The 26,056-nt window shown below is 40.2% G+C and overlaps 1 protein-coding gene across 3 annotated transcripts in view; it reads right to left on the bottom strand.

Moving 5' to 3' along the window:
- Positions 1-14,881: 14,881 nt before the first annotated feature.
- The window catches only part of EDA2R (ectodysplasin A2 receptor), an 88,358-nt gene continuing 77,183 nt past the window's right edge, over positions 14,882-26,056 (bottom strand). For 2 of the 3 annotated variants that reach the window (XM_061409865.1, XM_061409863.1), the window contains 5 exons: positions 23,197-23,375; positions 22,548-22,633; positions 19,741-19,905; positions 16,207-16,612; positions 14,882-14,968 (listed from right to left, as the gene is read on the bottom strand). In XM_061409865.1, coding sequence (XP_061265849.1) covers positions 16,230-16,612; positions 19,741-19,905; positions 22,548-22,633; positions 23,197-23,375 — 813 coding nt within the window. In that variant the 3' untranslated portion in view covers positions 14,882-14,968; positions 16,207-16,229. The remainder of the gene's footprint in view (positions 14,969-16,206; positions 16,613-19,740; positions 19,906-22,547; positions 22,634-23,196; positions 23,376-26,056) is intronic. The other variant, XM_061409864.1, reaches the window with a different exon arrangement.

Raw genomic sequence — 26,056 nt, 5'->3', positions numbered from 1 at the left:
ACAAAAGCTGGCTGAATGGATACAAGAACAAGACCCCTATATATGTTGTCTACAACAGACCCACCTCAAAACAAGGAACATATACAGACTGAAAGTGAAGGGCTGGAAAAAGATTCCACGCAAATAGAGACCTAAAGAAAGCAGGAGTGGCAATACTCATATTAAGTAAAATAGACTTTAAAATAAAGGCTGTGAAAAGAGACAAAGTAGGACACTACATAATGATCAAATGATCAATCCAGGAAGAAGATACAACAATTATAAATATATATGCACCCAACATAGAAGTACCACAATATGTAAGGCAAATACTAACAAGTATGAAAGGGGAAATTAACAATAACACAATAATAGTGGGAGACTTTAATACCTCACTCACACCTATGGATAGATCAACTAAACAGAACATTAACAAGGAAACACAAACTTTAAATGATACAATAGACCAGTTAGACCTAATTGATATCTATAGGACATTTTACCCCAAAACAATGAATTTCACCTTTTTCTCAAGTGCACAAGGAAACTTCTCCAGGATAGATCACATCCTGGGCCATAAATCTAGCCTTGGTAAATTAAAAAAAAAAAATTGAAATCATTCCAAGCATCTTCTCTGACCATAATGCAGTAAGATTAGATGTCAATTACAGGAGAAAAAAGTATTAAAAATTCCAACATATGGAGGCTGAACAACACGCTGCTGAATAACCAACAAATCACAGAAGAAATCAATAAAGAAAACAAAATATGCATAGGAATGAATGAAAATGAAAACACAATAACCCCAAACCTGTGGGACACTGTGAAAGCAGTGCTAAGGGGAAGGTTAATAGCAATACAGGCTTACCTCAAGAAACAGGAAAAAAGTGAAATAAATAACCTAACTCTCCACCTAAAGCAACTAGAAAAGGAAGAAATGAAGAACCCCAGGGTTACTAGAAGGAAAGAAATCTTAAAAATTTGGGCAGAAATAAATGCAAAAGAAAAGAGACCATAGCAAAAATCAACAAAGCTAAAAGCTGGTTCTTTGAGAAGATACATAAAATTGACAAACCATTAGCCAGACTCATCAAGAAACAAAGGGAAAAGAATCAAATAAACAAAATTAGAAATGAAAATGGAGAAACCACAACAGACAACACAGAAATACAAAGAATCATAAGAGAGTACTATCAGCAGCTATATGCCAATAAAATGGACAACATGGAAGAAATGGACAAATTCTTAGAAAAGTACAACTTTCTAAAACTAAACCAGGAAAAAGTAGAAAATCTTAACAGATCCATCACAAGCAAGGGAACTGAAACTGTAATCAGAAATCTTCCAGCAAACAAAAGCTAAGGACCAGATGGATTCACAGCTGAATTCTACCAAGAATTTAGACAAGAGCTAACACCTATCCTACTCAAACTCTTCCAGAAAATTGCAGAGGAAGGTAAACTGCCAAACTCATTCTATGAGGCCACCATCATTCTAATACCAAAACCAGACAAATACGCCACAAAAAAAGAAAACTACAGGCCAATATCACTGATGAACATAGATGCAAAAATCCTTAACAAAATTCTAGCAAACAGAATCCAGCAACATATTAAAATGATTATACATCATGGCCAAATGGGCTTTATCCCAGGGAGGCAAAGATTCTTCAATATCCGCAAATCAATCAATGTAATACACCACATTAACAAGTTGAAAGATAAAAACCATATGATTATCTCAATAGACGCAGAGAAAGCCTTTGACAAAATTCAACATTCATTTATGATAAGAACCCTCCAGAAAGCAGGAATAGAAGGAACATACCTCAACATAATAAAAGCTGTATGTGACAAACCTACAGCAAACATTCTCCTTAATGGTGAAATATTGAAAGCATTTCCCCTAAAGTCAGGAACAAGACAAGGGTGCCCACTCTCACCACTACTGTTCAATAGTGTTTTGGAAGTGTTGGCCACAGCAATCAGAGCAGAAAAAGATATAAAAGGAATCCAGATTGGAAAATAAGAAGTAAAACTCTCACTGTTTGCAGATGATATGATCCTCTACATAGAAAACCCTAAAGACTCCACCAGAAAATTACTAGAGCTAATCAATGAATATAGTAAACTTGCAGGATATAAAGTTAACACACAGAAATCCTTTGCATTCCTATACACTAACAATGAGAAAATAGAGAAATTAAGGAAACAATTTCATTTACCATTGCAACGAAAAGAATAAAATACTTAGGAATATATCTACCTAAAGAAATTAAAGGCCTATATATAGAAAACTATAAAACACTGATGAAAGAAATCAAAGAGGACACTAATAGATGGAGAAATATACCATGTTCATGGATTGGAAGAATCAATATAGTGAAAATGAGTATACTACCCAAAGCAATCTATAGATTCAATGCAATCCCTATCAAGCTACCATTAGTATTTTTCATAGAACTAGAACAAATAATTTCACAATTTGTATGGAAATAAAAAAATCTCAAATAGCCAAAGCAATCTTGAGAAAGAAGAACGGAACTGGAGGAATCAACCTGCCTGACTTCAGGCTCTACTACAAAGCCACAGTCATCAAGACAGTATGGTACTGGCACAAAGACAGAAATATAGATCAATGGAACAAAATAGAAAGCCCAGAGATAAATCCATGAACCTATAGATAGCTTATCTTTGACAAAGGAGGCAAGAATATACAATGGAGAAAAGACAGTCTCTTTAACAAGTGGTGCTGGGAAAACTGGTCAACCACTTGAAAAGAATGAAACTAGAACACTTTCTAACACCATACACCAAAATAAACTCAAACTGGATTAAAGATCTAAACATAAGAGCAGAAACTATAAAACTCCTAGAGGAAAACATAGGCAAAACACTCTCTGACATAAACCACAGCAGGATCTTCTATGACACACCTCCCAGAGTAATGGAAATACAAGCAAAAATAAACAAATGGGACCTAATTAAACTTAAAAGCTTTTGAATAATGTAGGAAACTATAAGCAAGGTGAAAAGACAGCCTTCAGAATGGGAGAAAATAATAGCAAACAAAGCAACTGACAAAGAATTAATCTCAAAAATATACAAGCAACTCCTACAGCTCAATTCCAGAAAAATAAATGACCTAATCAAAAAATGAGCCAAAGAACTAAATAGACATTTCCCAAAAGAAGACATACAGATGGCTAACAAACACATGAAAAGATGCTCAACATCACTCATTCTCAGAGAAATGCAAATCAAAACCACAATGAGGTACCATTTCATGCCAGTTAGAATGTCTGCTATCCAAAAGTCTACAAACAATAATTGCTGGAGAGAGTATGGAGAAAAGGGAGCCCTCTTACCATGTTGGTGGGAATGCAAACTGGTACAGCCACTATGGAGATTCACAGCCACAGTGCGGAGATTCCTTAAAAAAATGGAAACAGAACTGCCATATGACCCAGAAATCCTACTGCTGGGCATACACACTAAGGAAACCAGAATTTAAAGAGACACGTGTACCTCAATGTTCATCGCAGCACTGTTTATAATAGCCAGGACATGGAAGCAACCTAGATGTCCATCAGCAGATGAATGGATAAGAAAGCTGTGGTACATATACACAATAGAGTATTACTCAGCCATTAAAAAGAATACATTTGAATCAGTTCTAATGAGGTGGATGAAACTGGAGTATATTAAACAGGGTGAAGTAAGCCAGAAAGAAAAACATCAATATAGTATACAAATGCATATATATGGAATTTAGAAAGATGGTAGCAATGACCCTGTATGTGAGACAGCAAAAGAGACACAGATATATAGAACAATCTTTTCGACTCTGTGGGAGAGGGCAAGGGTAGGTTGATTTGGAAGAATGACATTGAAACATGTATATTATCATATGTGAAACGGGTCACCAGTCCAGGTTTGATGCATGGGACAGGGTGCTCGGGGCGGGTGCACTGGGATGACCCAGTGGGATGGGATGGGGAAGGAGGTGGGAGGGGTGTTCAGGATGGGGAACACATGTACACCCATGGCTGATTCATGGAAATGTATGGCAAAACCACCACAACATTGTAAAGTAATTAGCCTCCAACTTAAATGAATAAATTTATTAAAAAGAAGTAAAAAAAAGTAATTTGAGTGCACACTGATAGCTCAGGAAAAGATCAAAACTCAAAATTTGAAGTATGGTTTCTGTTGAATGTTTATCACTTTCACACTGCCATAAAGTCAATAGTTGTAAGCTGAACAACTTAATTATCATAAATTGGGGACTGTCTATAATTCCTTTCCAGCCTCAGTCAACTTTAATCTAACTTCTGTCTCTATTAGCTTGCCTATGTGGATATTTTATACAAATGGATTCATACAATATGCAGTCTCTTTTGTCCGGCTGTTTCATTTAGCTTGTTTGAGGTTCATTTATGACATATTATGTGTTAGTTCAATCATCTTTATTACTGAACATTACATTATATGTTTATTTGACAATTTGTTTATCCATTCATCAGTTGATAGGCATTTAAGTTGTTTCTACTATTTGGATACTATAGATAATGTTTCTATGAATATTTGTGTAAAAGTTTTTTGTGCACATATATTTTTAATTATCTTGAGGTACATACATAGTGGGGAGAAGGCAATGGCACCCACTCCAGTACTCTTGCCTGGAAAATCCCATGAATCGGGGAGCCTGGTAGGCTGCAGTCCATGGGGCCGCAGGGAGTCAGACATGACTGAGTGACTTTACTTTCACTTTTCACTTTCCTGCATTGGAGAAGGAAATGGCAACCCACTTCAATGTTCTTGCCTGGAGAATCCCAGGGATGGGGGAGCCTGGTGGGCTGCCATCTGTGGGGTCGCATAGAGTTGGACACGTATTTATTTCCACATACATAGTGAAATTATTGGATCATATAGTAATTCTAACTTTAAATTTTAGAGGAATTGTTAGGCTGTTTTCAAAAGTTGGTGCACCATTTTACAATCCCACTGACAGCGTATGGGCTTTCCCATTCTCCACATCCTTGCCAACATGTGTTGTTAGCATATTAAATATGGGAGAAACTTAGATCACTCTAGGTCTTGAGTAAGATTATAGTAAAACACAGAATTCAAAGTTAAATAGTATATCTTTAGGTGGTTCTTTAAATTCAATGAGATTGTAAACAGACTCTAAAATGGCCAGGTAGTACTTCTAAGAGATAATAATCTAGATAATCTCAAGATAATATGCTTCTATGCTTTAAAAAATGCTATGATCAAAATGAAAAAACATACAAACTCAGACACTTTGCAGATGTCACAAGACATGTGCTTAGTCCTCTTAACATGGAACCCTGTTTTAAGAAGTGTTAGTTTAGCACACAAAAAATTTTAGTAGATCTGTAGCCTACGAAAAAGACAGATGCCATAAGAAATTCAGAAATATTGAAGGAAAACTTGGATTATCACCCAGATCTCTTGGGTGGAAACTCAGTGAATCCAACTACCCTTGGTGCTGAATTCACTGATAAGAAATATGTTTCATGAGCAAAGACACACCAACCAAAGGAGGCATCTTAGTTATTTGAAAGTAGAGGAATAAACAAGGTTTTTGGATGCATTTTTAATTTATTGGCTAATATGAAATATCTCCAGAGCATCAGAAATAAAACATTCTGTCAGTAGCTACCACATATATAAGGCTCAAGATTCAACAAAATGTCTCCAAATAACCAATTTAGGATAATAAAAGTAATTGAAATTTACCTACATTCAATGTAAAACACCAGAGACCTTGGTAGTGAGGTTAGCAGGGTGTTACATGCATAAGAAATTATCTTCTCAGTACAGTAGGGGTTTGTGTTTTGGAGAAGGTGCTACAGTATTGACACTCTTACTGAGCCTGAGTCTGAGAACCTAGAAGAAGAAAGCGGCTCTCCTAGGCTCCTCTTTGTCAAAATTCAAATCTAAGTATACAGAGAAGAAAATACTAAATCAAAAAAGTAAACTCATCCACAGCAAATACTTCTCCTCCCTTACAAACAAAAACAATTTTCTTTTGCTAGTTCAAATATAGACGACTCAATTATTATCTAGTCTTAGGGGCATGTTGAAAATGTTTCTGTCATGTATCTTTTGTGATTCCACTAACAAATATTACCCAAGTAGAAAAGATACATGAAAGCAAGGCATTCAAAGATACCTGTACTTTAAGAGCAATGAAATCTTTAAAAGCACTCCCCAGGAACAAAAACTTGAGTGTGACATTTGCTATGGCCAAGCAGCAATTATGGAGAAGAAAATGGCAACCCCCTCCAGTATTCTTGCCTGGAAAACCCCACGGACTGGACGGAGGAGCCTGGTGTGCTGCAGTCCATTGGGTCACAAGGAGTCAGACACGACTGAGTGACTTCACTATAAGCAGTAATTATAAAGAAGAAAAACATCCTTCACCTCACCTCCACCCAAGATGTCTTAAAAAGCAAAGTAAAACATTTCCCTAGTTCAATTGCTAACTACAAATTTTTAAAGTTAACTTATTTAATTGGAGGATAATTACTTTATGATATTGTGATGGTTTTTGCCATACATCAACATGAATCAGTCACAGGCATACATGTGTTCTCCTCATCCTGAACTCCCCTAGAACCAAGGTGATCCTGGGTATGACTTGGGATGATCATACAATGTTCATACCATGAGGACCTTGCTCTTGATTGGCATACTCATGTACTGAGGTAAGCTTGGCAACAAAGGCTGGTGTCTTAATTGCTACAGAAAAGGCCACTGCTAAGAAGTTATTCTGGGCTGTGTATTCTAGCCAGAAAGTTTCTTGTCTTGGGTGGAGCTTACAATGAGCTTTGTATTGATTGTGTTTAAGGATATACCATTGGGCAATTTTGCTACATGGCTGCTGTTTTTTTTTTTTTTTTTCCTGCAATGTTGCTCTCAGTGTCACTATGGTAACTGTACCATGTTAAAGCAATTGTTAAAGTGAAATTATTAGGGGTAAACAGTGGAGAAAGCCCTGGTCTAGGGATCAAGAGACTTAGGTTAGACTGACTTCTAGTCTGACAAGTGACATATCTAATATAAGCTGCTTTTCTCTTCTTCAAAAGGAATATTATAACACCCTATTCAGGGGATTGTGAGGATGAAATGAGACCATAAATATAAAAGAGCTCTGTCAATTACAGTCTAGAGCAGGCACAGTGAAGATGGCTGGCTGTAATATTTTATCATTATATTATTGTTAATATAATTGTGACACAATCACTACCTTTCCCATAGATGCAACAATATTAGACTTGAATCACAACAATGCAAATGGTAACTTTTGAACACCTAAGACCTCCTCTAGCTGAATCATCTTCAATTTGGATACTGGTTCTTGCACTACCAGAAGCTCCAGACATGGCTAATTAGAATCAGTGAGATAAGAATAAGCTGTCCCAGAAAAAAATAACAGAGAACTTAAAAGTCAAGACCTAAACCCTTGGCTCACACATATTTGCCAATACCTGTGTTAAGTCAGGCTGCTTGATGCAGGCTTGCAATTCAATTGCTTCTAATCCCCAGTGCAGTACAATGGGAACTTTTAATTTTTTCCTAGGAGCTTTTTAGAACTTAACTAGTGGGTTGCCCTGGGAACCCTTAATCAGTGTTTGTAGATGAACTGTTCCCTATGATACATTTAATAAAACCTTGAAAGCAGAAGTCCTGTTGTAGAGAGCATTCATTTGCCAGTACTAGGACCTATTGAAGTGCACATGCTGTTTAATGTACTTAATTAACCACCAAGTAATTGTGGGACAAGAATTAGCTGTACAGGACTGAAAAAAAAAAAAAAAAAACAACAACTGATAATACAGAAGAATATAGCCTCCAAGTTACTTATTACATCATGCTCATGAGATATATAAGTTCAGTTCAGTTGCTCAGTCATGTCCTACTCTTTGCGACCCCATGGACTGCAGCACACCAGGCTTCTCTGTCTATTACAAACTCCCAGACCTTGCTCAAACTCATGTCCATCAAGTCAGATATGCCATCCAACCATCTCATCCTCTGTCATCCCCTTCTCCTCCCACCTTCAATCTTTCCAAAGGATCAGGGTCTTTTTTAATGAGTCAGTTCTTCGCATAAGGTGGCCAAAGTATTGGAGCTTCAGCTTCAGCATCAGTCCTTCCAATGAATATTCAGGATTGATTTCCTTAATAATTGAATGGTTTGATGTCCTTGATGCCCAAGGGACTCTCAAGAGTCTTCTCCAATACCACAGTTCAAAAGGATAAATTCTTTGGTGTTCAGCTTACTTTATGGTCCAACTCTCACATCCATACATAACTACTGGAAAAACCATAGCTTTGACTATAAGGACCTTTGTTGGCAAAGTAGTATCTCTGCTTTTTAATATGCTGTCTAAGTTGGTCATAGTTTTTCTTCCAAGGAGTAAGCATCTCTTAATTTCATGGTTGCAGCCACCATCTGCAGTGATTTTTGAGCCCAAGAAAATAGTCTGTCATTGTTTCACCATCTATTTTCCATGAAGTGATGGAACCGGATGCCATGATCTTCCTTTTTTGAATGTTGAGTTTTAAATCAGCTTTTTCACTCTCTTCTTTCACTTTCATCATGAGGCTCTTCAGTTCCTCTTTGCTTCCTGTCATAAAGGTGGTGTTATCTGCATATCTGAGGTTATTTATATTTCTCCCATGAGATATATAAGTAGAAATTAAAGGAAAAGCATAATTCTGAAGGAATCAAACAGGAAGGAATGATGAGAAATCTGAGATCCAACTGACATTTCAATAGGAAGAGGCAGTAGGTCTTCTTTCCTGTCCCCACTCAGCCACCCCTAAGTATGTTGGAGGGTATCTTTTGAGGTCTGCTAGGAGGTACTTTGGGGAATTCAGGCCCAAGAGGGAAGGTCACTTTGGCTCCTAAATATTCTGTAAGGTTCCAAGAAGGCAAATTCCCACCATGCTCCCTGTTGGAGGCAGGGAGTTATAGGACTTCAAGTAAAGGGTGAGGCCTGGGAGACTCACAGGGAAAATATTTGCCACGCCCTATGTTGCAACACAGGATCATCACTCTTCAAACATGCATAAGACGGTCCAGCTGACACGGAGTGTGATGAGTCTAAAGTGACTTGGAATAAGGGAGGAGAAAACTTGTAGGCCATAGGCGGTAAGAGCTATTCAGAGAGTAAAGCAAAAACGAAAAGAAACCCTCTCCATCCTGGATGTGGATAAAGCCATGTGTTGTTTTTCAATGGAAGACTATGCTGCTGCCTCCACAACTTAGATTATGGAGCCAGCTGATTTTTCTGGTGGTGGAAATGAACTGCTTTACTCACTATCCAAAGTCTCTTCCCTATGGTCCTTAATGATCTTTTAAAGGTTATTTAGGCAATGTCTAGTGGAGAGAAATAACCAGTGCCCCCCGACACCTCTGTCTGTCCTGCCATGGTGGTACTGGTTTAGTCGCTGAGTCATGTCTGACTCTTTGTGACCCCATGGACTGCACCCCACCAGGCTCCCCTGTCCATGGGATTTCCCAGGCAAAATACTGGAGTACATTGCCATTTCCTTCTCCAGGGTATCTTCCTGACCCAGGGATCAACCCTGGATCTCCTGAATTTTAGGTGAATTCTTTATGGATTGAGACACCAGGGAAGCCCTTCTGCCACAGTCAAGAGAAATTTCTGCTTTACCTGATCTTCCCTGGGCTCTGTTCTCAGCCATGGAATCCATACTTTGGTCTGGGGATGGGAATGTGGAGCAGGCTGCCTTTCCCAAATATGAATTGCTTTGAGTAAGTTACTATTCCTGTCTTGAACTCAGGTTCCTCATCTTTAAGACAGGTATAATGTATGAAAGAACTTTTTTTACAATCTAAAGCACTAAAGTATTATAATTGACAGATTTTTTTCCAAATATCTGCAATCTATCTGGGAGAGGCTTTTAAAGATGAGATATTTGCCCTCTCCTACCTCGAAATAAAGTTGAAGACTCAAGTCACTGCCAAAACTAAGATCAGAGACTCTTAAATTGAACACAGGAGGGTAGGAAGGACAAGTAGGGTGTACGCTTCTACTGGTTTCAATCTTTCTCCTTTCTCTCTTACCCACCAGGGGAAAATGAGTAAGATAGACAGATGGAGTCTTGTCTGACCTTACAGCTCTTCTCACTTTTCAATCTCTTGAGAGATAGTGCTGATGGAAAGTCTCTTACCTTTCCACTGGCAGAGAATATACATCAAAGCCAGATATAGGGTGGGAGTAGGGGAGCTGATGGGAGGCAGAGAGAATAGGCCCGGTATTGTGGGCAAGGATATTACCTTAATACGTTCAGGCATAGGGGTCTTATTTGGCCCCTCACCCATTTTCCTCCCCCAGAGTTGTTTTCTGGAACAGATATGCCAGAAAACCTGCTACTACAAACACTTCTAGAAAATGAAAATTTCAAGATACTGGAGAGGCCCCTAGCTTTAATAATTATGATATACATCACTGAATAATCTAAGGTCAGTCACCTTTTGTCTCTGAGCCTCAGCTTCATCATATGCAAACTGGGGATGGTAATCCTGGCCTTCAGTTCAGTTCAGTCACTCAGTCACGTCCGACTCTTTGAGACCCCATGAACCGCAGCATACCAGGCTTCCCTGTCCATCACCAGCTCCCGGAGTTTACCCAAACTCATGTTCATTGAGTCAGTGATGCCATCCAATCATCTCATCCTCTGTCATCCCCTTCTCTTCCTGCCCTCAATCTTTCCCATCATCAGGGTCTTTTCAAATGAGTCAACTCTTTGCGTCAGGTGGCCAAAGTATTGGATTCAGCTTCAACATCAGTCCTTCTAATGAACACCCAGGACTGATCTCCTTTAGCATGGACTGGTTGGATCTCCTTGCAGTCCAAGGGACCCTCAAGAGTCTTCTCCAACACCACAGTTCAAAAGCATCAATTCTTCTATGCTCAGCTTTCTTTATAGTCCAACTCTTACATCCATACATGACCACTGGAAAAACCAGAGCCTTGACTAGACGGACCTTTGTTGGCAAAGTAATGTCTCTGCTTTTCAATATGCTGTCTAGGTTGCTCATAACTTTCCTTACAAGGAGTAAGCGTCTTTTAATTTCATGGCTGCAATCACCATCTGCAGTGATTTTGGAGCCCCCCAAAATAAAGTCAGCCACTGTTTCCTGGCCTTGGGTTTGTATAAAGATCCAATGAGATGATTGTTCTGAATGGAAACTGCAAAGTTTAGTGCATATACGTAGTAAATTCCAGCATTCGCATCCTAAGATAATTATGTCCAGTCTTGGTTTTTACAAGTTAAATGACCTCCAACATTCTGGATTATGTTGATGTTCAGTCACCAAGTCATATCCAACTCTTCACGACCCCGTGGACTGCAGCACGCCAGGCTTCCTTGTCCCTCATTATCTCCTGGAGTTTGCTCAAGTTCATGTCCATTGCATTAGTGACACCATCCAACCATCTCATCCTCTGTCACCCTCTTCTCCTTCAATCTTTCCAAGCTTCAGGGTCTTTTCTAATGAGTTGGCTATTTGCATCAGCTAGTCAAAGTATTGGAGCATCAGCTTCGGCATCAGTCCTTCCAATGAGTATTCAGGGTTGATCTGCCTTAAGACTGACTGGTTTGATTTCCTTGTAGTACAAGGGATTCTCAAGAGTCTTTTCCAACATCACAGTGCAGAAGCATCAAGTGTTTGGCGCTCAGCTTTCTTTATGGTCCAACTCTCACATCCATACATGACTATGGGAAAAACCATAGCTTTGACTAGATGGCCCTTTGTTGGCAAAGTAATGTCTCTGCTTTTTAATATGCTGTCTAGGTTGGTCATAGCTTTTCTTCCAAGGTTCAAGCATCTTTTAATGTCATGGCTACAGTCATCATCTGCAAGGATTTTGGAGTCCTAGAAAATAAAGTCTGTCTCTGTTTTCATTGTTTCCCCACCTATTTGCCATGAAGTGATGGGGCCGCGTGCCATGATCTTTGTTTTTTGAATGTTGAGTTTTAAGCTAGCTTTTTCACTCTCCTTTCACCTTCATCAAGAGGCTCTTTAGTTTCTCTTTGTTTTCTGCCATAAGGATGGTGTTAAAGTGCTGCACTCAATATGCCAGTAAATTTGGAAAACCAGGAGTGGACACAGGACTGGGAAAGGTCAGTTTTCATTCCAATTCCAAAGAAAGGCAATGCCAAAGAATGTTCAAACTACTGCACAATTGCACTCATTTCACATGCTAGCAAAGTAATGCTCAAAATTCTCTATGCTGGGCTTCAACAGTATGTGAACCAAGAACTCCCAGATGCTCAAGGTTGATTTAGAAAAGGCAGAAAAACCAGAGATCACATTGCCAACATCTGTTGGATCATAGAAAAAAGCAAGAGAATTCCAGAAAAGCATCTACTTATGCTTCATTGACTACTCCAAAGCCTTTGTGTGAATCATAGGAAACTGTGGGAAATTCTTAAAGAGATGGGAATACTAGACCACATTACTTGCCTCCTAAGAAACTTGTATGCAGGTCAAGAAGCAACAGTTAGAACTGGACATGGAACAATGGACTGGTTCCAAATTGGGAAAAGAGTATGACAAGGTTGTATATTGTCACCCTGCTTATTTAACTTATATGCAGAGTACATCATGAGAAATGCTGGGATGGATGAAGCACAAACTGGAATCAAGATTGCTGGGAAAAAATCAATAACCTCAGATATGCAGGTGACACCACCCTTATGGCAGTTGTTCCATATAAGGTTCTAACCGTTGCTTCTTAACTAGCATATAGGTTTCTTGGAGACAGGTAAAATCTCTCTAAGAGCTTTCCACAGTTTGTTATGCTCCACAGAGTCAAAGGCTTTAGTGTGGCAGATGAAACAGAGGCAGATGTTTTTCTGGAATTCCCTTGCTTTCTCTATGATCCAGTGAATGTTGGCAATTTGGTCTCTGGTTCCTTTGCCTTTTCTAAACCCAGCTTGGACATCTGGACATTCTCAGTTAACGTACTGCTGAAGCCTAGCATGCAGGATTTTGAGCATACCCTTACTAGCATGGGAGATGAGTGCGACTGTCTGGTGGTTTTAACATTCTTTTGTACTGCCCTTCTTGGGAATTTGGATGAGGATTGACCTTTTCCAGTCCTGTGCCCACCACTGGGTTTTCCAAATTTGCTGACGTATTGAGTGCAGCACTGTGATAGCATCATCTTTTAGGAATTTAAATAGCTCTGCCGGAATTCTATCACCTCCACTAGCTTTATTGACAGCAGTGCTTCCTAGGGCCCACTTAACTTCATACTCCATACTTCATACTGGCTCTGGGTGAGTGACCACACCATCGTGGTTATCCAGGTCACTAAGATATATTTTGTATAGCTCTTTTCTGGGTATGCTGGACTATATAGGCTGCTATTAATACCAAGCAAATAAAATAGTTGCTCTATTCATCTGGGCAACTTTTATTTCAAAATCTGACCTATGTGAGGGAGTAGATGTCAGCCTAATTGGCCTATTATGGACATAAGGGAGACTTAAAAACAATACATGGTGGCTACACCTGAGCCTCGATGTTCTAACCTACCCCGTGGCATCAGCCATGAAGGGAGCAGTTTTACTTTATTCTAAGAAGCGTGTGAAACTGGTCGTGAAGGCTTAGCAATTGATTGGTTGTCTCTAAACTAAGAAAGCACCAATGTTTCCTGAGAGGCCCTAGGGCAGGCTTTAATGAAAACCCAAGGTCTTAAGTGTCTCCCCTAGAGCTCAGGGACTTCACAGTCACCATAAAGACCAATGCTCTGAGCTCTGAGTTTGGCCCTGGGGATGTAGAGAATCAGCCTTGGGCTTAAGAAAATCAGGCACCATGAAGGGACAAAAGAGGCAAGAAAAGAAGAAAAATAAGATAAAAGGAACTTTAGGAAGTACCATTTTAAAGGTAAAAAAGAAACTGAGTTGGATCCCCACTAAAGAAGGTAAGAAACCTATAGGTGGAAAGGAAAACCCCAGGGGGCAAAGGGATTAGCTCTGCAATTGTCACAGCCTCAGCAGTCTAAGAGATGTGTGGGGAATTGAGGTTTCACGCCTCTCCTAACATGTGTGTGTGTGTGTGTGTGTGTGTGTGTGTGTGTACTGGGGAGGGGAGCAGTGCAGAGTAGCTGAAGAGGAAAACTTTGATTTTGTCCCTACAGTGCAAGGCAGATGTATCAAGAGGATACTGAGAGGCTCCTCCTTTAGGTTCACCTGACGAAAAAGGCAGGCAGTAAAACTCTACCCCATTCATTGCCTTCTATTCTCCTCCTGTCTATAATCCATTGCCATCTATTCTCCTCCTGTCTATAATCAAGCTAAGCTAGGAACATATCTGGTAGTCCCACAACTGGGTAATCTGGCTTTCTAGGCTAGCTTTCTAGCTAGGATAGGAAAGCAAGAAATGCTGCTGGTCAGTCTTGGGAAAATAATGAAGAATCAATCCTTTGGTAGGATGAGATAGGATGTGCTCTGTCTGTAGAGTACAGGTTGTTGTAGATATCATATCCCATGCCCCTGCTGCTGTTGTGGTTTAAGAACAAGGCAGGAGAGTCCAGAGAGAATGATTGGGCTGCCAGAAGCCCAAGAGACCCAGGAAGGGAGTAGAGCAAGTTAGAAACCAATGGGGCAATCTCATTAGCTGCTTCTTCTCTCCATCCCTCAAAAAATGGTTTATGCCAGTGGTTAGGGTACAATAGCAGAAAAACATCACCTGTTTGAGGTGATGACTTAACAATTCTATCTTACTCTACATTGGTAAGACAATTTCACATGAAACTGGATTCAGTTTTAAATACTCCATACTTTAAATGAATCAAAGTGGTACTTTCCAGACAGGAGAAGCTCTCTTTAGACTTCTTCAGGGCTATCTCATGACACAGGAAGCAGATGAGGTCTGTGTGGCCCAAGGAGCAGAGCAGGACCCAGGGTTGGTTACTATAGAGAGAAAGAAAGTTTTTCTTTACATTGAGCTCAAATCCATCAGTCATAGCAACAATACACATTGATGAGTATAGCTTCCTGACATTGTAAGTAGGAGCAAGGATGACACCAACACTTTGTGGGGATATTATAAAAGGGACTCAAGCATGGATTGAAGGACTTGGAAGGGAGGTTGGACTATATGACCTTGAAGGTATCTAGACTGACCTTAGTAGCAGTCTTGGCTTTCACCTACATATTGTTTACATTTTCTTAGGTGAGATATAGGGAGGGGTAGTCAATGGGGAACCTGGACACTATCATAGCTTAGGAGAAATATTGAAATGGGTGGTGAAAGTAGTTGGTTAGTTGAAAAACAAGAGTCCACTCTCATGCTTCATATTGTCCCCTGTTACTTCCTTAAGCTTTTGAGAAAGTAACACTGGCCATGGAATAGTCACATTGATTGAATTGGACAAGCTCTGGATTGGAGCTTCAATACCTGGGCTCTAGCTCAGTTCTGCCACTGAAATGCTCTGTGACTTTGAGCAAATCATTTCTCCTCTCTGTGTCTCAGGTCTTGCCTCTATAAAATGAGGCTAACAAACCTTGAACTGCTTACCACAAAGGGATGTTATGAAGACCAGGTAACTGTAGTGTATATGTAGGGATATATAAATTGTGACTGGGAGCAAGGATGGGAAAGAAAAACTAACATGGTTTAAATACCTCTAATGAATTAGACACTGTAAAAGGCAATTGCACATGCCATTTCTCACTCACCTCTCACACTATAAGGTGAATAGTATTTCTTATTTTCACAGATTAAGGACCTGAGACTCAGAGAGGTGAAGGAATTTATACAAGGTTCACACAGCTATTAAGGAATAGAGGTAGATTTGAAATATAGGACTGCCAGATACCGAGGTTTTTGTATTTTCCCACTGTACCTTGCTGCTTGAACACATGATGGGAGATAACTGAATATAACTATTAGACAGTGGGGCCCCAAGAAAGCTTGCAAAAGGCCAGGATATAGAAATTGTTATTATGTCAACGTGGCCAGTTCCTTGAAAACTGTAGGCCCAGATCTGTGATGTATGACTGACTGGCTCAAAATAATTAGCATTACCATTGTTGTCCCTCCATCCACCAGTGTTCCTAGCTTTCTGTTCCTCTACCCCTAGCCCTACTGAACTCCAGGGGATAATTCCTCTGGGGATAGTCCCCAGTTTCTGGCCTTTCTGTCTTACCTTTCCAGCTCACCTCAGTAGAGTTAAGGGCTGAGGACTTCAAAGAGCACAGTGAGCTCTGGCCTGTCTCCAGAGCTTTCAGCTGCATTTCCTGCTAAGGTCTCAGCTCCAGTATAGGAAGCAGAACTGGAAAACTTTCGCAGATCCAGCTCTGTGCATTCAATGGGAGTGTGGACCCAGTGGGAATGGCTCTCTGAGGCACAGGAGGCCAAGGTAAAAGATTCTTGTATGGGGAAGCCATGAGTTGAGCTGCCGTTGTCATCTAGGATGGAATTAAGTGGCTGGGTCTCAAATATGCTTTCACTCAGTGGGGACTCAGGGCTGGTCTTCTGGCCAGGTGGTATGGGGAAGAGAGATCCTTCCTCTGCTGTCTCGCCAGCCTCATACTGCAGTGAACCTCCTGCAACTTGAAACAGAAAGCCACTGGGTCAGAGGAAGCCAAAAGTAGGGGCTCCTCTCAGTGGAGCAGCTGGTCCTGAGCACAAAATTGGGAAATATCTGGGAACTAGTGCACTCCTCCCCATCCCTGGGAATCAGAGCACATAGCAACAGGCTAAGATGATACAGTTGAGAAACACATTTACGTTGGGGTTTCAGACTGAGGCTACCTGGTGGTGGATCAGAGAAAAAGGAATTTCCCCAGAGAAAGGGAATCCTTTGTGGGAAACAGGAGTCTAACAATCTCCACTATAGATTTGAATATGAGCTTTATTTCCTGGTGCTATTCCTGTGTATATGTTGTGTTATATGGCAAAAGGCAATTTTCAGGTGGAATTAAGATTATGGACCTTAAACTAGGTAGATTATCCTGGATTTCCCAAGTTGGCCCACTGTAATCACACGTGTCCTTATAAAGGGAATATGGAGTAAGAAGAGTCAGAGAGAGTATCAAATATGTGAAATGAAAAGGACTTGACCACCATTGGTAGTTTTGAAAATGGGAAGGGGTCATAAGCCAAAAAGCAGGTGGTATACAGAAACCGGGACTGGCCCTCAGGAAGGAAATGGGACCTCAGCCCTATAACTGCAAGGAACTGAATTTTTCTATCTTTCTGAATGATTCAGGAAGTAGATTATCTTCTGAAGCCTCCAGAAAGGGATATAGCCTTGGCAACACCTTGATTTCAGCCTCATTAGACTCTAAGTGGAGATCCAGCCAAGCTTACAAAGCTTCTGATCTATGGAAATGGTAAGATAATAAATGAGTGTTATTTTAAGCTATTAACTTTGCAATACTTTGGCTACCTCATGCGAAGAGTTGACTCATTGGAAAAGACCCTGATGCTGGGAGGGATTGGGGGCAGGAGCAGAAGGGGACGACAAAGGATGAGATGGCTGGATGGCATCACTGACTCAATGCACATGAGTTTGGGTGAACTCGGGAATTGGTGATGGACAGGGAGGCCTGGCGTGTTGCAATTCATGGGGTTGCAAAGAGACGGACATGACTGAGCGACTGAACTGAACTGAATTTACTATAGAAGTGATTGAAAATTAATATTCCTTTCATGCATAAATCTGATTCAACATCAGGTTACAAACTAAGAGCCTATGGGATGTATGTTTGTTTGACCCCTGCATTGTGCCTTTGGTTGCTTTTAATTACAACTCATTGCTAGAACTTAACACTATTTCATACAAAAATTTAGATTCTTGGCTTCTCTTGAAAATTCAGAAGGTTTTGAAACATTGAATATTCCTACATGGTCATAAACAGCTAAAGCTGGGTAGTAGATTCCCTTTAGACAGGGGATGAACTATTCAGTTTGTCACAATTCTTACTCCTCTCTGTTGTACCTTATGTTGGATCCAATTCACATATTAATCTCATCTATACAAGCCCAGTATGCATAAAAGTCAGTGACTTCTGATAAACACCTTCCCCAAATGAGAAAATGTCTTACCCTATTTCCCCTATGGAGAACATGATACCTGCCCTTGTATCCTCAGAGAAGAGTACTGCATTATTATTTTGAAGACAGAGGAGGTGCCAAGAAAGGTTACTTATTTCCCCTCTCCTAAGGCAGGGGGAGGGAAACAGGCAGCTCTCAAATATTGCTTCATCTTCTTCCTTCTGGGCTCTGGAGCCAACATGTTTCATTGCCCATGCCCAGGGATTGGTCAACTGCTCTTATCTGAGAAACTGGCCTCCAAAGTCAGAGACAAGATGGTTCAGCCTGAGCCACAATGTTCCGGGAGACATCAGAGAGTAGAGGTGAGAGAAGCAGAATTTTAGAAGGATCATAAAGGGATAATAAGGAAATGGCAACCCACTCCAGTATTCTTTCTTGGAGAATCCCATGGACAGAGGAATCTGGCAGGCTACAGTCCATGGGGTCACAAGAGTCAGACACGACTTAGCGACTAAACCACTAAGGGATAATAGTGTTCCCCTTGTGCCCTGCATCCCTGGAAATTCTAGATTTATCTCCACTTAAGTGGTAGAGTCAAACATATCTGCTAGTCCTTTTGAAAATCATATAGCAGGCCCTATATCTGAACCTGTAAAAGGCAGATCTATATAAGCAGTATCTTTATACAGAGAGGTTGAAAAAAGTTGTGTTGCTTTGGATCCAATATCCAGTAGACTGATGAGGAGTCCTAAGCATCTGTGTATCTATTAGAATGTATCTTCCCTTTACTAAGTCAACTCCATTTACCAGCCTGGGTTCCTATTTTGGTGTTTCTGTTTAGCTCTCAGCTCCCTTGAGGGCACTGAAGGTACACCAAGACTCAGTACTTGTGATTAAAATTTTAACCGCTTGTTTGATTTTGGCCTGCCACCATCCCACCTCCCCCATATTTGCCCTCAGTGACCTGGACTTTCTGCCCCACATTCTCGGCTAATGGCTGGACTTGTGCTGAAAACAGATCATGATGTTATTCCTGACTTTAAATCTCCTATGGTCTGGGCCAGACCTCTTTGGGTATCATTACGCTCTGAGAAAAAAATCTCTAATTTTGTGAATTCCTCTGGACATTGGACTCTGTTACTCACATCTGGTATATCACTATACTGATAACCATTGCCTGAGACCTCACTCACTTTAATTATAGTCATGTCTCATTCCAGCCAGCCTTCCTCCCTTCCTGACATGCTCCAGAATCTATACCTATTTGTAGAAATGACTAGCTAGAAAAGAACTTAGAAATTAACTCTATCATTTTAAAGGTTAAGGAGAAAGATTTAAATATTAAGGAGAAAGAAGCTAGATGACTTATCTGAAATTACACAGTGATTTAGAGGTAGATTTAGAACCTAGGTCTCCAGATGCCTTTCTTAAGGGTTTTCCCATAATGTTGTAGTCCTTTATGAACTCCCATACCTTAATGAACCAGGTCCCATAAACTCACAGGGTCACCCTCAATTATCTCTGAAGTCTTGTGCCCATTACTACCCCCAGATAGTCTACCTCTGAGGCTTTTCATCACTGTAGGGAAAGTCCATTAACTCTCAATCCCATAAAGTTCCTCTATCCAGCTAGTCAGAAACTTGTTCCTGATTCATGTAATATGTGAAGCAGCTACTCTTACCACGCTGGCAATGTCTGTTGAAGAACTGCTTGCAGTAGAGGAAGAAGAGCCCCAGGAAGGCCAGGGTAAACACCACGAGCAGACTGCTCACCAGTGCAACAAGTGTGGCCTCCTGAGGGGATACTGTGGGTACATCTGCCTTCACTAAGCTCAGCTGGAAGGCACCTGTGAGACAAGAAAGTGGGGGAGGTCAGTCACTATAGGCAGTCAGTAGTGATCCTGACACTGGGTCTGGACTTCCTCAGGCCAGCACCCTCTCCCTAGGGTATTCTTCAATTAGGGCTGTTAAATTGGTTCTACTCCCTTGTAGAGCAAGGAAAAGTGTACAGAACAAAGTGAGGAATTCAAATATATTGCTGATATGGTATAAATTAGTATAGCTACTTGAAGATTCACATATCTTGTGGTCTTTCCATGTCACATCTAGTTATATAACCTAGAAAAACAGAAACAAACTAAAATGTTCATCAGGGCACAGGATAAATAAATCATGATATAATTCTATAATGTAATATTATACAGCATTTGAAATAAAAGACCTATATGGTTCAATATAAATAAACCAGAGGGGAAAAGTAAACTGGAGAGTATATAGTTTGATATCATTTATGCAAAATATTACAAAATTTAAAAATAGCATATATTGGCTATCAATATATATATGCATTTGCATGTATCAAAATATGGTTGGAGAGTATGGCAGTCATAATGCTCACCAGTTATCCACATGCTTCTCTACATATCCCAAATACCCTTGTAGTAAGGCCATCAGAGTAATTCTGGCCAATGAACTGTGAGTGGGAGTAATATATGTTACCTTCAGACTGAAATAGTTAACAGCTAATATGTCTGTCTCCTCTATCTCTTACCCTGTCCCACCAATGTGGAAGTCACATAATTTGATGGTATAGTCACAAGATGGGAGAAGACCTTTGCATAGCAAAAAGCAAACTTTTATTATATTAAACCACTGAGATTTGGGAGTTTGTTACTGTAGTATATCCTACCAACAAGATACACACAATTTTATATTACTGGTTGCCTCTGGGGAGGTAAAGAAAGACTGAAACTCAGAAAGGACAGAAAAATGAGCTCTGTTTAACCTGTGGAATCTTCGTTTTAAAAAATATCTGAAGCAAATATGTACGATTTTGAGATTTATCACAATAAACTGTGGAAAATTCTGAAAGAGATGGGGATACCAGACCACCTGACCTGTCTCTTGAGAAACCTGTATGCAGGTTAGGAAGCAACAGTTAGAACTGGACATGGAGCAACAGACTGGTTCCAAATAGGAAAAGGAGTACATCAAGGCTATATATTGTCACCCTGCCTATTTAACTCATATGCAGAGTAAATCATGAGAAACGCTGGGCTGGAGGAAGCACAAGCTGGAATCAAGATTGCTGGGAGAAATATCAATAACCTCAGATATGCAGATGACACCACCCTTTTGGCAGAAAGTGAAGAAGAACTAAAAAGCCTCTTGATGAAAGTGAAAGAGGAAAGTGAAAATGTTGGTTTAAAGCTCAACAATCAGAAAACTAAGACCATGGCATCCAGTCCCATCACTTCATGGCAAATAGATGGGGAAACAGTGGAAACGGTGGCTACTTTATTTTGGGGGGCTCCAAAATCACAGCAGATGGTGATTGCAGCCATGAAATTAAAAGACACTTGCTCCTTTGAAGGAAAATTATGACCAACCTAGGCAGCATATTAAAAAGCAGAGACATTACTTTGCCAACAAAGTAATGCCAACAAAGCTGTCTAGTCAAGGCTATGGTTTTTCCAGTAATCATGTATGGATGTGAGAGTTGGACTATAAAGAAAGCTGAGCACCGAAGAATTGATGCTTTTGAACTGTGGTGTTGGAAAAGACTCTTGAGAGTCCCTTGGGCTGCAAGGAGATCCAACCAGTCCATCCTAAAGGAGATCAGTCCTGGATGTTCATTGGAAGGACTGATGTTGAAGCTGAAACTCCAATACTTTGGCCACCTGAGGTGAAGAGCTCACTCATTGGAAAAGGCCCTGATGCTGGGGAAGATTGAGGGCAGGAGAAGAAGGGGACGACAGAGGATGAGATGGTTGGATGGCATCACCAACTCAATGGACATGGGTTTGGGTGGACTCCAGGAGTTGGTGATGGACAGGGAGGCCTGGCATGCTGCAGTTCATGGGGTCTCAAAGAGTCGGACACGACTGAGTGACTGAACTGAACTGAACTAAACTGAACTGATACTGTATAACTGAACATTTTTATGTTTTTTATATTTTTCTGCATTTAAAATATTTTTACATGTTTGAAATACTTTATGCTTTAAAAAGATATCACTCAAAAATGTGTGTTGACATATAGACAGTAGATAGACAAAAATGATGGACATATAAATGGATAGTGATATGGCTAAAGACTAGATCCTAGTATTTCAGTCTGTTACCATTTCTAACAATTAGGGACTTCTATAAACTTCAAATAAATAATGCACAAGTGTACAAATGTTATAATTTATAAAGTGCTTCTAACCTATTATTTCATTAGAAATAGCATCCCACAAGGTATAAAGAACAATTTTCATGACTTACATTTTTTTGAGATAAGGGAAATGAAGTTCAGTGAGTTCCAATGATTTTTAGAAGGTTACACAGAAAATATATTGTGAAACTATTATTCAAATGTAACAGATTCTCTTGCCAATTTACCCTATAGGAAGGAGGAGGAGGGGATAGGGGAATACTTTTCTACCCCATTTTGCTGTCATCCAATGGATTGGGGAAGAAAGGAGAGAAGAGAACTGGATACACACACTGAACTTCAGAGGTGGGTGTCTGTTTTGTGCACGGGATACATTCTTGATCTTGTAGGCCTCCAATACGTGTCTTTTGGTAGAATCTGTGGCCAGAACAAAAAGAAATGGCAAGGTGATCAAACAAGTAATGTACTTGGATTGGTGTGTCTTGAACCATAGGGCGCTTCTAAGAGTCTCGCCCTCTAGGAAGCCATCTCTCATTCTGACTCCTCTTGAGTTCTCTGCCTCTGTGTCTGTTTCTGACTTAGAATTCCAGACTCCTCACCTCTTCCCCCATTCACCAGACCCTATAGCCAAAGAGGAACTGGTCTCACAAGAGAAGGAAACACTGCTTTGATACCAACTGCTTCCTAATCTCTTTTAGATCTACAATGAGATTTACCTTGAAACTTGGGTCTGAGCAAAGTATGCCAGCATGATAAAAAAAAAAAAAAAAAGCTGTTTACAACTCATCTATAACTGACTGTGTGCTAGGCACTTTATAGGAGGATCTTGAGAAGATACTGTTTTGCCCTTATGGGAGCTTAACCTCATCATTATATGGACAGTTAGAATACTTCAACTATGCTCTGAGAGGTAAGGGTCAGTGAGATCTCCAAGGGCTAGAGAAGGACCAGAAGAGTTTGCCCTCATACAGAAGTCTCACCTGGGCAGACAGTTCCCACAGATGGCATTAGAGGTAGCTGTACAATTGGCCTGCTGGATACGATTGATGACAGCACAGGTGATGCAAGTCTGACATCTATGGTGTCCCCAGCTGCTTTTGTATCTGCGGGGAGGGCAGGCTGTGCAGTATGCATCTCCACCCTCTCCATAACCACAATCCTGTAGAGAAATGTAAGTTACTAACATTACAGAAATTTTGAGATAGGATTAGCTATGGGACTAGTGGACACTGCATAGAGCAACATTTTACAAACTGCAGGTTGCAACCCACTACTGAATCATGACATCAATTTAAAAGGTTTCAACCAGTTATTATTGAAAGCTGAAATAAGATAAAATAACATAATGACACTAAATATCAGAGTGAAGAGCATGTACTAAAGCTAGGTATTTATATCAATTATCATAAGCTAGGTCAGTTCAGTACAGTTCACTTGCTCAGTCATGTCCTACTCTTTGCGACCCCATGGACTGCAGCACGCCAGGTCTCCCTGTCCATCATCAACTCCCTGAGTTTACTCAAACTCATGTCCATTGAGTCGGTGGTGCCGTCCAACCATCTCATCCTCTGTAGTCCCCTTCTCCTCCCGCCTTCAATCTTGCCCAGCATCAGGGTCTTTTCCAATTAGTCAGCTCTTCGCATCAGGTGGCCAATGTATTGGAGTTTCAGCTTCAGCATCAGTTGTTCCGATGACTATTCAGGACTGACTTCATTTAGGATGGATTGGAACTCTTTGCAGTCCAAGGGACTCTCAAGAGTCTTCTCCAACACCACAGTTCAAAAGCATCAATTCTGTGTTCAGCTTTCTTTATAGTCCAACTCTCACATCTATACATGACTACTGGAAAAAGCATAGCTTTGACTAGACGGACCTTTGTCAGCAAAGTAATGTCTGCTTTTTAATATGCTATCTAGGTTGGTCATAACTTTTCTTCCAAGGAGCAAGCTTCTTTTAATTTCATGGCTGCAATCACCATCTTCAGTGATTTTGCAGCCCCAAAAGATAAAGTCTGTCACTGTTTCCACTGTTTCCCCATCTATTTGCCATGAAGTGACGGAACCAGATGCCATGATCTTGGTTTTCTGAATGTTGAGCTGTAAGCCAACTTTTTCACTCTCCTCTTTCACTTTCATCAAGAGGGTCTTTAGCTTTTCACTTTCTGCCATAAGGGTGGTATCATTTGCATATCAGAGGTTATTGATATTTATCCCAGCAATCTTGATTCCAGCTTGTGTTTCATCCAGCCCAGCATTTCTAATGATGTACTTTGCAAATCAGTTTAAAAAGCAGGGTGACAATATACAGCCTTGACGTACTCCTTTTCTTATTTGGAACCAGTCTGTTGCTCCATGTCCAGTTCTAACTGTTGCTTCCTGACCTGAATACAGATTTCTCAAGAGACAGGTCAGGCGGTCTGGTCTATTTAAGAATGTTCCACATTTTGTTGTGATCACACAGTCAAAGCTTTGGCATAGTCAATAAAGCAATAATAGATGTTTTTCTGGAACTTGCTTGCTTTTTCAATGACCCAACGGATGTTGGCAATTTGATCTCTGGTTCCTCTGTTTTTTCTAAAACCAGCTTGAACATCTGGAATTTCATGGTTCACATACTGTTGAAGCATAGCTTGGAGAATTTTGAGCATTAATTTACTAGCATGTGAGATGAGTGCAATTGTGTGGTAGTTTGAGCATTCTTTGGCATTGCCTTTCTTTGGGATTGGAATGAAAATTGACCTTTTTCAGTCCCGTGGCCACTGCTGAGTTTTCCAGATTTGCTGGCATATTGCGTGCAGCAGTTTCACAGCATCATCTTTAGGATTTGAAATAGCTCAACTGAATTCCATCACCATCACTAGTTTTGTTTGTAGTGATGCTTCCTAAGACCCACTTGACTTCGCAGTCCATGATGTCTGGCTCCAGGTGAGTGATCATACTATTGTGATTATCTGGGTTGTGAAGATCTTTTTGTGTAATTCTTCCGTGTATCCTTGCCACCTCTTCTTAATATCTTCTGCTTCTGTTAGGTCTATACCATTTCTATCCTTTATTGTGCCATCTTTGCATAAAATGTTCCCTTGGTATCTCTCATTTTGTTGAAGAGATTTCTAGTCTTTCCCATTCTATTGTTTTCCTCTATTTATTTGCATTGATCACTGAGGAAGGCTTTCTTATCTCTCCTAGCTATTTCTTGGATCTCTGAATTCAAATGGTTGTATCTTTCCTTTTCTCCTTTGCCTTTCACTTCTCTTCTTTTCACAGCTACTGGTAAGGCCTCCTCAGAAAACCATTTTACCTTTTTACATTTCTTTTTTTGGTGATGGTCTTCATCCCTGACTCCTGTACAATGTCATGAACCTCTGTCCACAGTTCTTCAGGTACTCTGTCTATCAGATCTAATCCCGTCAATCTAGTTCTCACTTCCACTGTATAATTATACGGGCTTTCTTTAGGTCATACCTGAATGGTTTAGTGGTTTTCCCTAGTTTCTTCAATTTAAGTCTGAATTTGGCAATAAGGAGTTCATGATCTGAGCCACTGTCACCTCCTTTGCTGACTGTATAGAGCTTCTCCATCTTTGGCTACAAAGAATATAATCAATCTGATTTCGGTATTGACCATCTGGTGATGTCCATTTGTAGAGTCTTCCCTTTGGGGTAGGTAATGCTATGACAGACAGGCAAACTCCAAACTTCTATGTCTCAAAAGAACAAAAAGTTATTTATTTCTCACACTATTTGGCTACCAGAGATTTCCTAGGGACTCTGCCTTGACTACATAGGATGACAGAGGCTTCATTTTTATGCTGCTATCATTGGAGCATCAGAGAAAAGAAAAT

This window comes from Bos javanicus, chromosome X (genome assembly GCF_032452875.1).
Source record: "Bos javanicus breed banteng chromosome X, ARS-OSU_banteng_1.0, whole genome shotgun sequence".
NCBI lineage: Eukaryota > Metazoa > Chordata > Mammalia > Artiodactyla > Bovidae > Bos > Bos javanicus.
Note: the sequence above shows the minus strand (reverse complement) of the source record. Positions and strands in the feature narration are given on the sequence as shown.